Source organism: Oncorhynchus gorbuscha, linkage group LG03 (assembly GCF_021184085.1).
Source record: "Oncorhynchus gorbuscha isolate QuinsamMale2020 ecotype Even-year linkage group LG03, OgorEven_v1.0, whole genome shotgun sequence".
NCBI classification, from domain to species: Eukaryota; Metazoa; Chordata; class Actinopteri; order Salmoniformes; family Salmonidae; genus Oncorhynchus; species Oncorhynchus gorbuscha.
In genome coordinates this window covers 17297773-17316174 of record NC_060175.1, presented here as the reverse complement: position 1 = coordinate 17316174, position 18402 = coordinate 17297773, and the positions used below count along the sequence as shown (strand labels likewise).

Below are 18402 nucleotides of genomic sequence, written 5' to 3'. Positions count from 1 at the left end.
GGGAACGGCACCTCAGTACCTCCAGGCTCTGATCAGGCTCTACACCCAAACAAGGGCACTGCGTTCATCCACCTCTGGCCTGCTCGCCTCCCTACCACTGAGGAAGTACAGCTCCCGCTCAGCCCAGTCAAAACTGTTCGCTGCTCTGGCCCCCCAATGGTGGAACAAACTCCCTCACGACGCCAGGACAGCGGAGTCAATCACCACCTTCCGGAGACACCTGAAACCCCACCTCTTTAAGGAATACCTAGGATAGGATAAGTAATCCCCCCACCCCTTTAAGATTTAGATGCACTATTGTAAAGTGACTGTTCCACTGGATGTCATAAGGTGAATGCACCAATTTGTAAGTCGCTCTGGATAAGAGCGTCTGCTAAATGACTTAAATGTAAATGTAATGTAAATGTTAACAGACAGGTTAATCTGCCTCACCTCATCTGCCTCAATCTGCCTCACCTCATCTGCCTCACCTAAAGCGAATTATTGTGGGAAGCTGCTATAGACCACCAAGTGCTAACAGTCAGTATCTGGATAATATGTGTGAAATTCTTAATAATGTATGTGATATCAATAGAGAAGTATATTTTCTGGGTGATTTAAATATTGACTGGCAATCATCAAGCTGCCCACTCAGGAAAAAACGTCAAACTGTAACTAGTTACAGCACAGGAATTAAATCATCAACATGTATTGATCACATTTTTGCTAACGCTGCAGATATTTGCTTTAAATCAGTATCTAAATCCATAGGATGTAGTGATCACAATATAATAGCCATATCTAGGAAAACCAAAGTTCCAAAGGCTGGGCCTAATATAGTGTATAAGAGGTCATACAAGAAGTTTTGTAGTGATTCATATGGTGATGATGTAAAGAGTATTTGCTGGTCTGTGGTGTGTAATCAGGAGCAATCAGATGCTGCACTTGACGCATTTATGAAACTACTTATTCCTGTTACTAATAAGCACATACCCATTAAGAAAATAACTGTAAAAACTGTTAAATCCCCTTGGATTGATAAGGAATTGAAAAATTGTATGGTTGAGAGGGATAAGGCAAAAGGTATGGCAATTAAGTCTGGCAGCCCAACCGATTGGCAAATGTACTGCAAATTAAGAAATCAAAACTAAACTAAATAAAAAGAAACTACACTATGAAACAAATAAATTATATAAAGAATGATAGTAAACAGCTTTGGGGCACCTTAAATGAGATTGTTTGGGGAAAAGCCAACTCGGCTCCTTCATTTATTGAATCAGATGGCTCATTCATCACAAAGCCCACTGATATTGCAAACTACTTTTAATGACTTTTTCATTGACAAGTTAAGCAAACTTAGGGATGACATGCCAGCAACAAACACTAACACTACACATCCAAGTATATAGGACCGAATTATGAAAGACAATAATTGTACTTTTGAATTCCATAAAGTCTGTGTGGAAGAGGGGAAAAATGATTGTTGTCTATCAACAATAACAAGCCACCAGGATCTGACAATCTGGATGGAAAATTACTGAGGATAATAGCAGACGATATTGTCACTCCTATTTGCCACATCTTCAATTTAAGCCTACTAGAGAGCGTGTGCCCTCAGGCCTGGAGGGAAGCTAAAGTCATTCCGCTACCCAAGAATAGTAAAGCCCCCTTTACTGGCTCAAATAGCCGACCAATCAGCCTGTTACCAACTCTTAGTAAACTTCTGGGGAAAAATGTGTTTGATCAGATACAATGCTATTTTACAGTAAACAGTGAAGCTTTTGACATTATTGATCATTGTCTACTGCTGGAAAAATGTATGTGTTATGGCTTTACACCCCCTGCTATAATGTGGATAAAGAGTTACTTGTCTAACAGAACACAGAAGGTGTTCTTTATTGGAAGCCTATCAAATATAATCCAGTTGGAATCAGGAATTCCCCAGGGTAGCTGTTTAGGCACCTTGCTTTTTAATTTTTTTTACTAACGACATGCCACTGACTTTGAGTAAAGCCAGAGTTTCTTTGTATGCGGATGACTCAACACTATGCACGTCAGCTTCTACAATGATGACTGAAATGACTGCAACACACAACAAAGAGCTGCAGTTAGTTTCAGAGTGGGTGGCAAGGAATAAGTTAGCCCGAAATATTTCTAAAACTAAAAGCATTGTATTTGGAAAATAACACTCACTTTACCCTAAACCTCAACTACATCTTGTAATAAATAATATGTAAATCAAGCAAGTTGAGATGACTAAACTGCTTGGAGTAACACTAGATTGTAAACTGTCATGGTCAAAACATATTGATGCAGTAGTGGCTAAGATGGGGAGAAGTCTGTCTATAGTAAAGCGATGCTCTGCCTTCTTAACAACACTATCAACAAGGCAGGTTCTACAGGCCCTAGTTTTGTCACACCTTGACTACTGTTCAGTTGTGTGGTCAGGTGCCACAAAAAAGGACTTTGGAAAATTGCAATTGGCTCAGAACAGGGCACCACGGCTGGGCCTTGGATGTACACAGAGAGCTAAAATGAATCATATGCATGTCAATCTCTCCTGGCTGAATGTAGAGGAGAGATTGACTTCATCAGTACTTTTATTTATGAGAGGTATTGACATGTTGAATGCACTGAGCTGTCTGAACTACTGGTGCAAAGCTTAGAAACCCATGCATACCTCACAAGACATGACACAAGAGTTCTCTTCACAGTTCCCAAGTCCAGAACAGTCTATGGGAGGGACACAGTACTACATAGAGCCATGACTACATGGATCTCTATTCCACATCAAGTAACTGAAGCAAGCAGTAAAATTATATTTTAAAAACAGATTCAAAAAACACCTTATGGAACAGTGGTGACTGTGAAGCAACACAAACATTGGCACAGACACATGCATACACAGACACACGATAACATATGCACTATACATACACGTGGATTTAGTACTGTAGATATGTGGTAGTGGAGGAGTAGGGGCCTGATAGCACACAGTGTGTTGTGAAATCTGTGAATGTATTGTAATGTTTTAAAATTTATAAACTGCCTTAATTTTGCTGGACCCCAGGAAAAGCAGCAGCTAATGGGGATCCATAATAAATACACATACAAATACTACAAACTGTGCTATAAAAGCCTTGACCTGAAGGCCAGGTAGTATAGCATGTCTGCATGCAGGGATGCTACATACATATAGCTCAAAAGTTAGAAACAAATGTTTCGTCTTCCAAAGCTTACAACCAAAGGAAAAGCTGTGGTCCTATGAAATTGTGATAATATGACATTAGGCTTTAAAAACAATCAAGAATCCCTGGTAGTGGTAGTAATATAATTATAATCTTTAAAAGATGTCTGTGTAACATTAAACGACCTACCGCTTTGCCGTCGTTGCCAAACAGCATCAGGCCCGCCTTAGAGACCAGACCGGGTTGACTGGCACCAGGGATCTCCAGGGGCTGACCAATAGCAGTGGCACCACTGTCTAGCAGAGAGGAACCGTAGAACGTCACCTTCTAGAGGAGAGACAGGAGAGACCGCAGTGGAATCAGCCTTTGGGTGGAGCTCAATAGTCTAGACTGGCCTCCTTTCCTTTTCTCCTATACCTCATCTGCACTGATGTGACTGAACAGGTGAGAACACGGCTATATGATTCACATTTTATTAGACAGTTAGAAACAGGAAGGGTGGACACAGGGATTTGAACACCGGTCTCCGGGGGGAGTAGGAGCATTACAGTTAGACCACAGGCTCTGCATGTACTTTACTGTCTTTATTGTACCCTTGGGGAAAATGTGTTGCCGTATCACGTACTTGTTTCAAAATGCTGTTTAAGAAAAGGACAATACACATTCATGACATGTATACACACTAGATACAGTAAGAAGCCCAGCCTGCTGGTCTCAGTGAATGGATAGTGGTCTCAGTGAATGGATAGTGGTCTCAGTGAATGGATAGGGACATTAGCTTGAGCTATTTAGGAAAGGAAAGGGGGATACCTAGTCAGTTGTACAACTGAATGAATTCAACTGAAATGTGTCTTCCGCATTTAACCCAACCCTTCTGAATCAGAGAGGTGCGGGGGGCTGCCTTAATCGACATCATCGGCGCCCGAGGAACTGTGGGGTAACTGCCTTGCTCAGGAGTAGAACGACAGATTTTTACCATATCAGCTCGGAGATTCGATCAAGCAACTTTTCGGTTACTTGCCCAAAGCTCCTACCCGCCAGGCTACCTGCCGCCCCCAAAGGGATATCGCATTTGGTCAAAATGATTGTTTAGTGCAGTTTTTACTGCAGGGGGGTGCCCTATACCTGCACCCAGAGGGGAATAGTTCAAAGTCCAGGTACAGGTGAAAGCTTGGGTCTAAAATTATTTTGTGAGCCTTGCTGAGGGTCCTGACCTTGAAGATCTCATCAAGCCTGTCAGTTTGACTTCAAGTACCCTGCTTGCTGTGGTGATTATCCTTCTCAGCATGTTCTTTTGGCTGGCTGACAGTGGCATTACTGAACCAACAATCAATACACTAAGCGAGGCGTCCCTCTCAGGGTCCGCCACCCCCCCCCCCCCATTCAGCTGAAACGGTGGCGCAGGCAATGCAAAAATATTCTTCTAAATATTTAACCTCCACACATTAACAAGTCCAATACCCCAAATGATTGACCTTGTTCATATACCCAGCATGTCAGATTTGTTAAATGTTTTACGGCGAAAACACAGCACATATTTATATTAGACCACCACCGAAACAAAGACAAGAGGCAGCCATTTTGTCCCAGAAAATATAAAATTATAAAAGCAGTATTAAAAAATAATTCATTCAATAACCTTTTGAAAATCTTCATCAGATGACAGTCATATGACTTGTTACACAGTACATTTATGTTTTGTTCAATAATATGCATTTTATATCCATAAATCACGGTTTACATTGACGCCATGTTCATAAAATTATCAAAAATGTCCGGAGAAATTATGGAAAGCTATGCCAGATAACAGAAATACTCATCATAAACTTTGACTAAAGATACATGTTTTACATATAGTTAGAAAGATACACTGGTTCTGAATGCAACCGCTGTGTCAGATTTGTTTTTAACGTTACAGAATTAGTTGACTATGCAATAACCTGAGACGGCGCTCAGACGTAAGCAATATTTCTCCACTATGTTGGAGTCAACAGAAATACAAAATTACAACATAAATATTCCCTTACCTTTGATGGTCTTCGATCAGAATGTAGTGGAAGGAGTCATACTTACCCAATACATTGTTTTGTTTCAGTTCGTGTGTCCTTATAGTAGCATCTGCTACCACTTTCAGCAGAAATGCATCCAAAATGACTTCTGGTCCCGAACAATCTTCAAAATTACATATTATATGTCGACTAAACTGGTCAAACTAAGTGCAGAATCAAGCTTTACGATGTTATAAACGTACAAAACAATTCTCAATTCAACCGGACAATGATACTTCTTCTCAGGCAAGCTGGAACAGAGGAAGGTCTGTGTCCAATTCGTGCCCTAACGCACATGTATTTTCTCACGACACCCACTGTTTTGCCTCCGAAAGGGTCAAAGCTTGCGGAATTTGCACAATTAAATGCTCTACTGAATGAGGACATCTAGTGGAAGACATAGAAAGTGTCTCCAGATCCATAGCTGGTTGGGAAGGGTGGGGGCGATGACGTCAAAGTTGCCCCAAGTTTCAGGCTTCCAAAACTAGTTTGGGAGATTGCCTGCCCTGTGAGTTCTGCTATACTTAAACAGGTTTAGAAGCTTTAGAGTGTTTTCTATCCAATAATAATTATTATATGCATATATTAGCAATTTTGGACAGATTTAGTTTTAGTTTACTATGGGCACGCAATTCATCCAAAGGGGGCAGTATTATGCCTAGCCTTATATTCTTACCTGTCCATTAACCTCTGCCCAGGCTCCAGGCACTTTGTCATTTCCTCTGATCCAGTTGTGTAGGACCTGTGCAGACTGGTTCCAGTCAATCTACAGAAAAACACAAATCATAATAACTAATTACCTGAAATCAACATAGACATGCATATCTGAATCAAACAATAGGAAATATGTGGTCCTATGTAATATGTAATCTCAATATGAAATATGTGGTCCTATGTAATATGTAATATGTGGTCCTATGTAATATGTCATCTCAAACATAGTGTTACAGGAGTGCTTGAGCGGTCCACTGAACTTGTGTTTAGAAGCAAGATGGCAGGAGCAGTGTGTGTAGAGAATTTAGTTAAGGTCTTGGCCTACCTTGGCATTGTCTTTCTTCTGAATCCCCTCATAGGTGGCTCCCTCCTCTGGCTGGACGATCTTTGGGGCATTCCCTGCTGCGATCAGCCTCACTGCATCCACCTGTGAATCAGGTAATCTTGACAAACATGCTCAAAGATTCCCAACAGTACGGAATGGTCTCAGCCTCCATGTGTTGTTGTACTATGCTGCACTGTATTTTTGCATACATGAAACTCTGTTTCAAACAATATTTGTTGATTTGGCTGGCCCTATGTGACAGACAGAGAAAACTCTGCATTCCTCAGAGTACTTAAGTGTGGCCTTGTTGTATCTCTTTGACTTACTGTGCCTTTCACTCCCTCAGGGAAGAGGAACCTCTTGTAGATGGTGTTGACAGTGTCATCAGGCTCCACATCACACTCCCTCTGCAGCAGGATTGGTCCAGTGTCGAGTCCGTCATCCGCCCAGAACACTGTGAACCCACCTTTCTTGTCCCCGTGGATCAAGGTCCTGTTGTCAAACCCATGGAGAGGGTAAAGTAAGCCTAACACACTCAAGCTACTTGACGTTTTTTAGTTTACCCATGCAAGCCTCGCATCAATCAACCAATCATCCGTTTGTCCATCCACCCAACCAACATCCATCCGTTTGTCCAAGCAGCCACCGACTCGACTCACCAGTTGATGGCGGAGGCCCCCCTGTGTCGGGGCAGCAGGGAGGGGTGGTAGATGATGGAACCGTGAGCCGGGTGGTCGATGACCTCCATGGGGATGAATTGGGAGCAGAAGGGCATGACGTTGAGCTCGGCCCCTGTGGCCTTGTAGACCTGCACCACCTCCGGGATGCCTTTCCCCTTCAGGCGCCAGCGTGGGAACTTGAAGACGTTCACGCCATCCTTCTCAGCCTCCGCGCCTGTGGGTGTAGAGGGGAGAAGACAGGAGGGATGTTTCTCCCATATACCGTATGTAATTCAAGTCGAATTGCCATGGTCTAAGGGGCTTGCCCAACCATTATAGTAATTCCATGATTTCAAGTTAATATCAAATGTGAAATGCCTTTCTTGCAAGCTCTAAAACCAACAGTGCAGTGATCAATGTCAATGTAGTACAAAACAATAAAAAGGTAGAAAAAAATTCACAGGAAAGTAAGAAGCTATATACAGGATCAGTTCCAGTACCATATTTACAATGTGCAGGGATACTGGAGTGATATGTATAGGGGTAAGGTGACTATATACAGGATCAGTTCCAGTACCATATTTACAATGTGCAGGGATACTGGAGTGATATGTATAGGGGTAAGGTGACTATATACAGGATCAGTTCCAGTACCATATTTACAATGTGCAGGGATACTGGAGTGATATGTATAAGGGGTAAGGTGACTATATACAGGATCAGTTCCAGTACCATATTTACAATGTGCAGGGATACTGGAGTGATATGTATAGGGGTAAGGTGACTATATACAGGATCAGTTCCAGTACCATATTTACAATGTGCAGGGATACTGGAGTGATATGTATAGGGGTAAGGTGACTAGGCATCTGAATGTATGATAATCAGAGTAGTAGCAGTGTAAATTAAGATTGTATGTGAGTTGTGTATAGAGTCAGTATAAATGTGTGTACATGTTATGTGTGTGTTGAAGTGTCAGTGTGCGTGAGTGTGTAGTCATGTGAGTGTGGATAGAGAATATAAATACAAGGGCCAACTCAGAAAGTCTGTGTAGCCATTTTGTTAGCTATTTATGGCTTGAGGATAGAAGCTGTTCAGTAGCCTGTTGGTGTCAGACTTGATGCACCGGTACCACTTGCCGTGCGGAAGCAGAGATAACACTCCTTGGCTTGGGTGGTGGGGGTCTTTATTGATTTCACACAGCCTGATATAGAGGTCATGGATGGCAGGGAGCTCAGCCCCAGTGATGTACCTCCAGTGATGTACTGGGCTGTTTGTGCCAATTTCATGGAAACGGAATTACGCCAAGACATATATTTTTCACTTTAAAATGTATACCAAACAAAGAAAAACATTGATTCCATCATTAACCAAACAATACAACTCTATGCACAAGTACTAGTTTTAACAATGTCCACAGAACATTTTACAAAAACACATTTTTAGGAAGAACTGTGCAGATACAAAGTTTGGTGGCATTAATTATCTTTTTTTTATTGTTCAAAGTAGTCATTTTGCATAGAGTTGTATGGTTTGTTAAACTTTGAAATCAATGTTGTTTTTTTGTTTAAAGTGAAAAATCAGAGTCGCAGCGTAATTCCGTTACCATGGAATTACCCTTTGTCCTTGGCCCTTTGTAAGTTCTTTGTAAGCAACTGTCATCCTTACTGCCGTTACACACAGTGTGTACTTCCAAAAAAGATCTAAATAACAATGATCTATTATTTTTAACCAAGTGTGCATGAGCACCTCCAATAAAACCACTCATTACTGCCATGCACAGGTCGGCTTATCCAGCATTACAGTATCCCGAAATATCATTTCTTTTATTTAGACTTTTCTTTGGAAGTACATACCATGAGTAATGGCAGTAATGACTGTAGTTGCTCTGCGAAACTCCATATTTACATTATAACGTTTGCAGAGCTGCTTAATAGGACTTTGAATTGATGGATCCTTGGTGTCAGAGGAGATCCCGTCATATTCATCATCTCCTCAAGCCCAGGTTCTGGTTCAGTTTGTTTGGGTAAAAGTAAGTGTGCCACTGAATAGAGTTCACAAAGTCAATCATGTCAGATCAAGCTACATCAAGGGACACGTATTTAATATATTCAAACTGGGCCCTTCGCTCCTTTTAGGTAGGGGGAATTTCACAGGTTGGCTGTAGGCATCAACATTTTCAATAGAGCCAAATGTAAATGGTAATTACCATGGGCTGTATGTTTATACTTGTTTATGTTGATTATGAAAATGCATTGAGGACAGAGGACATGGGGGGAAAGGATTGATGTGATCCCACTGGGCACAACGTCTCTTCCACGTTGGTTCAACGTAATTTCATCAAAATTACGTGGAAACAACGTTGATACAACCAGTGTGCGCCTAGTGGAATGTATCTAATGTCTACTTTGGTCTGGGGTGAACAACAGGCACAACTTTTATCAGTGTTCAGTTGACATGGTCAAGGACCCTGTTTCCTTTCAACATTTTAAGAAGAATCCATTGATTTTCTCTTATAGTTTGGGACAGGGCTGTTCTTTGACTGATAATGTGCGAGTTCAAACTTCCCTTGACATTAAAAAGATTATATTATGTTTGCCTTCACAATATGTGTTCTCTGTGTACTCTTTGGTTTACTTTATGTACTCTGGTGTGAGGACAAAACCTGATAGGTCCTTCTGTAGCTCAGTTGGTAGAGCATGGCGCTTGTAATGCCAGGGTAGTGGGTTCGATCCCCGGGACCACCCATACGTAGAATGTATGCACACATGACTGTAAGTCGCTTTGGATAAAAGCGTCTGCTAAATGGCATATATTATTATATATGATAGAAAAGGGTAGAAAATTCAATATGCATACTGTTTATCCAAAGGCTTCGAGCGGGTTCTTGATATCCAAGTCAAATGTCCTTCGGTAAAAAGTAAGACTCCCACCACTATGAGAATATCTCTTTTGTGTTTCATATGCAAATTAATTTTGCATTATAGCAGTGTAGTTATTGCTGAGGAAAAAAGGTGCTGTCATGCCTGCTCACCTAGAGGGTCGGCTTTGCCATCCTTGTCAGGTATAGTGAACACTCCAACGATGGTGTGGCCCTCCTTCCTCAACTCCTTGTACACCTCCAGGCCAAAAACACTCTGACCAATCACAGCTATCCTCATCATGAGCGATCACAAACTACTGGCACAAAAAGGCAACACCACAGAAAAACAGCAAAAGAGCATTTTACTTTCCTCAAGCACTTCTCGAGATTTATAACAGAAGCATTTGAATATGATCAATTTCAAAATAACCTAATGATATTTATGTTATCCAGAAGTTTTCCATTTTCCTTTGTGTAAAATCAGGCAAATTGATCAGCAAATATCAGATCCATTTGTTAGTAAGGTCATGACAAGTGGTTGACAGTGGGCACGTTTGAATGGTAAGGCTCAAGCAACCGACTGTATACGAATGTCGAGGATTCAATTTGTTAGAGGTTCAACTGCGACAGCCGAAGGTCAGACACTGATGTGGTTTTCCAACAGCAAGGCTCAGATCAATATGTCAGTGTTGCCATTATTAATACAAGCTGTTCTCCAACCCCCATATCACACTCACAAACTGAACATATATGTGTGTATGTTGTACAATCAGTTAATGAGAGAAAGACTCATATCACATTCATTTATATGTATATCTACTGCATTTGTATACACAAATTGTGACAAAGTTGGTTCTTGTTTCAGTCATGTCTTTTATCACGTTTGCATGGGTCAAACAAAACAGCCTAATTATTAGAGCCTCCCACAATGCAGGCCATGGTTGCAGGATTAACTTGGTGAATAGCAACTGCAGAAACTTGCAGTCGACTGCAATCAAAACTGCATGACCTGTGAACACAGGATTTTTGTAAAGTTCATACAGTCGACATGTAGATGCAAATCAGATTATTTTTTTATTCCCAATAATGCAATAATGCAACACACTTTTCCAACGATGGTCACCGGCTGGGCAAAAGTGATCCGCTTGAACACGCTCAATGACTTTCACTCAAAAGGTGTATTTTTTCTCCATATTTTATACCTTGGGGTCGCACTTATTTCAACCAATCACGTTGCAGAGCAGATCCCTGCCTATGGAGGATTGGCCAATAGAATCGACGAAGCTCTACAGTACACTAGACTTCTACGTGCAAAAAGCCTAAATATATCTTCCCTACAATGAAAAGTGTGCCGAAACAAATCTTTGAATACATTTTTAATGATGCACTGTGAAGTTTCACTTTTGCAATAAACTCTCCGATAGAAAACACAAATGAAAGTTGCTACACCACAAAGTGATAACTTTTCTGACAGCGTCATATGAGTTTATTACAGTGTAAGCAAGCTACCTTGCAGGTTGGCAACGTTGCAAACCTTTATAAAGTAATGTATAAACACAACGATGTCACATACGTAAAGCTAGGCGCGCGACCCAGAAACAAACGTCAAATTGTAGAACAGTGTGCACTGTGCAATCTCGAGATAGCAAATCTCAACACATACACATATGCAGTTGAATATTAAAAATGATCATTATCCTTACTTTAATGCTGGCCAAAGTCTCCCCTACTGGCTTGCATAGAGGGATCGTGTGGACACCGTTGCTCTTTATTTCGGGCCGAGAATGTCAGAAGGCTGGTTGCTGCATGTGAGCGACTGTAACAGCCATTAGGAATTACACAACAGTTGAAATCGTGTGATATGATAGGGCGGTCTAGCCGCAAGGGGAGGTCGTAAACTTAATCAGTGTATGGTATATTTTTTCAGTATAACTTTATATGGAATCATACTTTTCCCAGACCAGTTGAGAAGTGTGTGTGGTATAGTTTATGACAGAAGTTTATGACAGTCTCTAAAATGTGATAATTTCCTCATTGGTTCATATCTATACCATAAAACAGGTTGTTATAGAGACAGAAAGATAGGACAGCAATGGTCAGTAGGTTATGGCTTAGTTTACCACTCCCATTTACCATAAACTCCTGCAAATGTCAATAAAGGTAAAGCTACAACATGTAACTTTTTGGGCACCCCAACCAAATTCACATTGAAATGTGAGTTATATATATTTCATTATCATTGAAAGCAAGTCTAAGACAGGGTAGATCTATTCTATTTCTACAATATGCTTCCGTTCTTAAGTTGAGTTTTTGTGTCTTTTACTTTTAGTTTTGTACACCAGATTCAAACAGCTGAAAAAACAATGTTTTTGGGTATAGACAATATATTTCAAAGTAGTTTAGATGGTACAATGATTCCCTCCACAATGACTGCTTTTTTAAAATTTTTATATATATAACAAACTGAAATTAGGCAAACTATTAGAATTTTTGCAACCAGGAAATAGTGGAGTGATTTTTGCATAGTGTATCTTTAATAATTGTCATCATATTGGTCAATTAACTGTACTGACCTTCGCAGGAAAGTTATTCAAGGTGCACACAAATTGCAGGTTTGTGCTACCGCCATTTATTAATGACAAATTATGATAATAGCTCAGGTGATTGGGGCATAGTTGTACCAATGTTCGTATTGTAGCAACCACACAGGTTAAGTTAGGACATTACAACTCTGCTAATAGTATTGGCATTTCACACAGTTTGTTGTGTGGTAGTCATCAGAGCAGGGTCACTAAAATACAAGGGACAGTCACTGTGACTCAACTGTATCCTTTTTCTCGCAAATGTTGAAAACCTCAGGCCATAGTGCTTGCGTCACACACAGCGTCTGAATGTAACCCAGTTTAGTTAGAGCCAGTTTACACTAGTAACCCATTATCATTAGGGTTAATGAGTGATAGGAATGGAGTCACCTGACTGCATCAGACCAGCACAGCAGACAGTGGTGGTGATATACAGTGGGAAAAGTATGTGAATCCTTTGGAATTACCTGGATTTCTGCATAAATTGGTCATCAAATTTGATCTGAAGTCACAACAATAGACAAACATAGTGTTCTTAATCTAATAACACACAAATTATTGTGTTTTTCTTGTCTATATTCAATACATCATTTAATCATTCACAGTGTAGGTTGGAAAAAGTATGTGAACCCCTAGGCTAATGACTTCTCCAAAAGCTAATTGGAGTCAGGAGTCAGCTAACCTGGAGTCAAATCAATGAGACGAGATTGGAGATGTTGGTTAGTGCTGCCTTGCCCGATAAAAAAACACTCACAAAATTTGAGTTTGCTATTCATAAGAAGCATTGCCTGATGTGAACCATGCCTCGAACAAAAGAGATCTCAGAAGACCTAAGAATTGTTGACTTGCATAAAACTGGAAAGGGTTACAAAAGTATCTCTAAAAGCCTTGATGTTCATCAGTCCACGGTAAGACAAATTGTCTATAAATGGAGAAAGTTCAGCACTGTTGCTACTCTCCCTAGGAGTGGACGTCCTGCAAAGATGATTGTAAGAGCACAGCGCAGAATGCTCAATGAGGTTAAGAAGAATCCTAGAGTCAGCTAAAGACTTATAGAAATCTCTGGAATATGCTAACATCTCTGTTGACAAGTCTAAGATATGTAAACAAGAATGGTGTTCATGGGAGGACACCACGGAAGAAGCCACTGCTGTCCAAACAAAATATTGCTGCACATCTGAAGTTTACAAAAGTGCACCTGGATGTTCCACTGGCAAAATATTCTCTGAACAGATGAAACTACATTTGAGTTGTTTGGAAGGAACACCCAACACTTTGTGTGGACAAAAAAAGCACACCAACATCAAAACCTCATCCCAACTGTAAAGTATGGTGGAGTGAGCATCATGGTTTGGGGCTGCTTTGCTGCCTCAGGGCCTGGACAGCTTGCTATCATCGACAGAAAAATGAATTCCCAAGTTTATCAAGACATTTTGCAGGGGAATATTAGGCTATCTGTCCCCCATTTGAAGCTCATCAGAAGTTGGGTGATGCAACAGGACAACGACCCAAAACATAGAAGTAAATCAACAACAGAATAAAATATGCCTTTTTTAGTGGCCCAGTCCTGATCTAACCTGATTGAGATGCTGTGGCATGACCTCAAGAGAGCAGTTCACACCAGACATCGCAAGAATATTGCTGAACTGAAACAGTTTTGTGAAGAGCAATGGTCCAGAATTCCTCCTGACCGTTGTGCAGGTCTGATCCACAACTACAGAAACATTTGGTTGAGGTTATTTCTGTTAAATGAGGGTCAACCAGTTATTAAATCCAAGGGTTCACATACTTTTCCCACCCTACACTGTGAATGTTTACATAGTGTGTTCAGAAAAGACATGAGAAGGTATAATTGTTTGTGTTATTAGTTTAAGCAGACTGTGTTTGTCTACTGTTGTGACCTAAATGAAGATCAGATCAAATTTGATGACCAATTATGCAGAAATCCAGATATTTCCAGGTATTTCCAAAGGGTTCACATACTTTTCCTTGCCACTGTATTGTGCCTTCAGAAAGTATTCATACCCTTCGCCTAATTCCACATTTTGTTGTGTTACAGCCTAAATTCAAAATGGATGAAATACTTTTTTTTTAGAACATAGATAAAAATATGTTCCTAGAAAATGTTGCAAATGTATTGAAAATGAAATACAGAAATATGTCATTTAAATAAGTCACTCCCTTGAGGCAATACTTTGTTGAAGCACCTTTGGCAGAAATTACAGACTTGAGTCGTCTTGGGTGTGTCTATCAGCTTTGCACTTCTGGATTTGGGGATTTTCTACCATTCTTCCTCGCAATTTTTCTCAAGCTCTGTTAAATTAGATGGGGAGTGGTGGTAACAGCAATCTTCAAGTCTCTTCACAAATTATCAATGGAATTTAAGTCTAGCCTTTGACTGGGCCACTCAAGGTCTTTCACATTCTTGTTCTGAAGCGATTCCAGCTTTGCTTTGGATGTATGCTTGGGGTCATTGTCCTGTTGGAATGTAAATCTTTGCCCCAGTCTAAGGTTGTTTGCACTCTGAAGCATGTTCTAATCAAGGATTTACCTTGTTCCCTCTATCCTTATCACTCTCCCAGTCCCTGCCTCTGAAAAGCATCCCCATAGCATGATGCTGCAAACATCATACTTCATGGTAGGGATGGTTTTAGATGGGTGATGAGCTGTGCCTGGTTTTCTCCAGACATAGCGCTTTGCATTCAGGCCAAAGAGTAACATTTTTTGTCTCATCAGACCAGAGAATAATTTTTCTTATGCTTTCAGAGTCTTTCATGTGCCTTTTTGCAAATACCAAGTGTGCTGTCATGTACCTTCTTCTCAGGATTGGCTTCTGTCTGGCCACTCTCACATAAAGCCCAGATTGGTGAAGTGCTGTAGAGACTGGTGTCCTTCTGGCAAGTTCTTCCATCTTAGCCAAGAAACACGGTCGTTATTGGGTTCTTGGTCAGCTCCCTGACCAAGGTACCACTTACCCGTTTGGTCAGATGACAGGTCAGGTCAGGGTTCCATAGCCGCAGGCAGAGCAGTTGAAACTGTAGCAGGAGCATGGCCAGGTGGACTGGGGACAGCAAGGAGTCATCATGCCAGGTAGTCCTGAGGCATGGTCTAGTGCTCAGGTCCTCAGAGAGAAAGAAAGAAAGAAAGAATTAGAGAGAGCATACTTAAATTCCCACAGAACACCGGATAAGACAGGAGAAGTACTCCAGATATAACAGACTGACCCTAGCCCCCCGACACACAAACTACTGCATCATAAATACTGGAGGCTGAGACAGGAGGGGTCAGGAGACACTGAGGTCCCATCCAATGATACCCTCGGACAGGGCCAAACAGGCAGGATATAACCCCACCCACTTTGCCAAAGCACAGCCCCCACACTACTAGAGGGATATCTTCAACCACCAACTTACCATCCTGAGACAAGGCCGAGTATAGCCCACAAAGATCTCCGCCACAGTATAACCCAACACAACACTGGTCTGACAAGCTGGATGTTATATATATTTCAGCCACAGAGGGACAACAATGGTCTGTCAACCTGGATGTTACATCTATTTCAGCCACAGAGGGGAATCACTAGTCTCACAGGCTGGATGTTATATCTATTTCAGAGGGGCAACACTGGTCTGACAGGTTTTTGTTACATATATTTCAGCCACAGAGGGACAACACTGGTCTGACAGGCTGGATGTTATATCTATTTCAGCCACAGAGGGACAACACTGATCTGAGAACCTGGATGTTATATCTATTTCAGCCACAGAGGGACAACACTGATCTGAGAACCTGGATGTTATATCTATTTCAGCCACAGAGGGACTACCCGGAGATTATCCGTTGTAATGGTCCAAAGCTTGCGCAGGAATCCGGTGATGTGGTAAAGAAAAGCAGTTCGATATGCTCTGGGTTGATTTCGCGCTGTGCAGACTGACAGGTATTGACCGAGCTAAAGCTGGCTGGTGTCCGAGCCCTGATATAGAGGTCCTGGACAGCAGGAAGCTTGACCACAGTGATGTATTGGGCCATACGCGCTACCCTCTGTAGTGCCTTGCGGTCGGAGGCCGAGCAGTTGCCATACCAGGCAGTGATGCAACCACCAATCAGGATGCTCTCGATGGTGCAGCTGTATGACTTTTTGAGGATCTGAGGACCCATGCCAAATATGTTCAGTCTCCTGAGGGGGTGTATTGTGTGTAGGCTAGTGACAACAACAACAAAAAATGCAATTTAATACATTTAAATTCAGGCTGTAACACAACAAAATGTGGAAAAAAGTCAAGGGGTGTGAATAGCAGGTGGGAGTGTCCAGGACCTCTATATCAGGCGGTGTCAGAGTAAGGCCCTAAAATTTGCCAAAGACTCCAGCCAAATCAAATCTAATTTTCAAGTAAAGTCAAATTTTATTTGTCACATTCACCGAATACAACACCTTACAGTGAAATGCTTACTTAAAAGCCCTTAACAAACAATGCAGTTAAGAAAAATAAGTGTTAATAAAAAATAAAAGTAACAAATAATTAAAGAGCAGCAGTAAAATAACAATAGCGAGGCTATATACAGGTGTACCGGTACAGAGTCAATGCGCTGGGGGCACCGGTTAGTTGAGGTAATGGAGGTAATAGTACATGTAGGTAGAGTTAAAGTGACAATGCATAGATAATAAACAGAGAGTAGCAGCAGCGTAAAAGGAGGGTCTGGGTATCCCTTTGATTAGCTATTCAGGAGTCTTATGGCTTGGGTTAGAAGCTGTTAAGAAGCCACCCTAGTCATAGACTGTTCTCTCTGCTACCGCACTGCAAGTGGTACCGGGAGCGCATTTCGCTACAGCCACAATAACATCTGCTAAATATGTGTATGCGACCAATAACATTTGATTTGAGATGGGTGAGAAAATAAATCTAATCCATTTAGAATTCAGGCTGTAACACAACAAAATGTAGAATAAGTCCACGAGTATGAATACTTTCCGAAGGGACTGTATATCAATTCAAAGGGGCTTTTTTGACATGGGAAACATATGTTTACATTGCCAAAGCAAGTGAAATAAACAAACAAAAGTGAGAAGAAACTAATTTTACAACATCAACCAAATTATTATTATAGGTTAACAATAAACATTGCACTCAAAAAGAATTCCAATTAAATAAATACATGACAAGTTTTATATTATCAGCTATGTATTTTGGCGATGTGCAAATAGATGTTGTACAAATAGTGGGGAAGATAAATATACAGACATATTGGTTGTATTTACAATGTTTTGTGCTCTACCGGTTGCTCTTTTCTCACGGCAATGGGCCACAAGTCTTGCTGCTGTGATTGCACAGTACGATATTTTGCCTAACAGATATGGGAGGTTATCAACGTTTGATTTGTTTTCAAATTCATTGTGGGTCTGTGTGATCTGTGGGAAATATACATCTCTAATGTGGACATACATTTGGTAGAAGGATAGGTGGTGCCACTCAGTTTCCACCTCATTTTGTGGACAGTGGGCGCACATCCTGTCTTCTCTTGAGAAGACTTCTTTTAATAGCAATGCTATGCTTACTGAGTCTGTACATAGCAGTGTTGTGTTCGAGACCACATAAAGCGAGACCGATTGAAGACCAAGACCAGAGCAAATAGAGTCAGGGTCATGACCAAGACCAGAAAAATGTGAGTCCAATTCAAGACCATGATTGTAATTGTGTCCAATCATCACCGTAGTAAGAGTTCAAAATGTCCAGTATTTCTGTGTTCATATTTCAGAACAACATGTGGATTCTTTAGACATTCAGAATAGTGAACAAATACATACTGAGGGAAAATAGAGCCACTCTACAAATTATTACTAACCCAAACAGAGTGGGGAACAATGGGCCTTCTACACCTTCAGAGAAGGGCTAAGGATTTATAAAATAATTATTATAATTATGATAATTATATTATTATTTTCAATTATGTTCTGATTTAATCTCTTCAGTTTGTATTTTTTTACACCTCCCTTTTCACCTCCTTTTTCTCCACAATTTCGTGATATCCATTTGCAATCTAATTAC

The 18402-nt window shown here is 40.9% G+C and overlaps 1 protein-coding gene across 3 annotated transcripts in view; it reads right to left on the bottom strand.

The window, feature by feature from the left end:
• Positions 1–11615, bottom strand: part of LOC124026926 (cytosolic 10-formyltetrahydrofolate dehydrogenase-like) — a 57741-nt gene extending 46126 nt beyond the window's left edge. The window contains exons 1-7 of one of the 3 annotated variants that reach the window (XM_046339556.1): positions 11480–11615; positions 9948–10093; positions 6914–7148; positions 6581–6746; positions 6255–6356; positions 5892–5981; positions 3357–3494 (exon numbers count right to left, since the gene is read on the bottom strand). In XM_046339556.1, the coding sequence (XP_046195512.1) occupies positions 3357–3494; positions 5892–5981; positions 6255–6356; positions 6581–6746; positions 6914–7148; positions 9948–10077 (861 nt within the window). In that variant the 5' untranslated portion in view covers positions 10078–10093; positions 11480–11615. The remainder of the gene's footprint in view (positions 1–3356; positions 3495–5891; positions 5982–6254; positions 6357–6580; positions 6747–6913; positions 7149–9947; positions 10094–11479) is intronic. The other 2 variants (XM_046339557.1, XM_046339559.1) reach the window with 2 other exon arrangements.
• Between the last annotated feature and the right edge of the window lie 6787 nt (positions 11616–18402).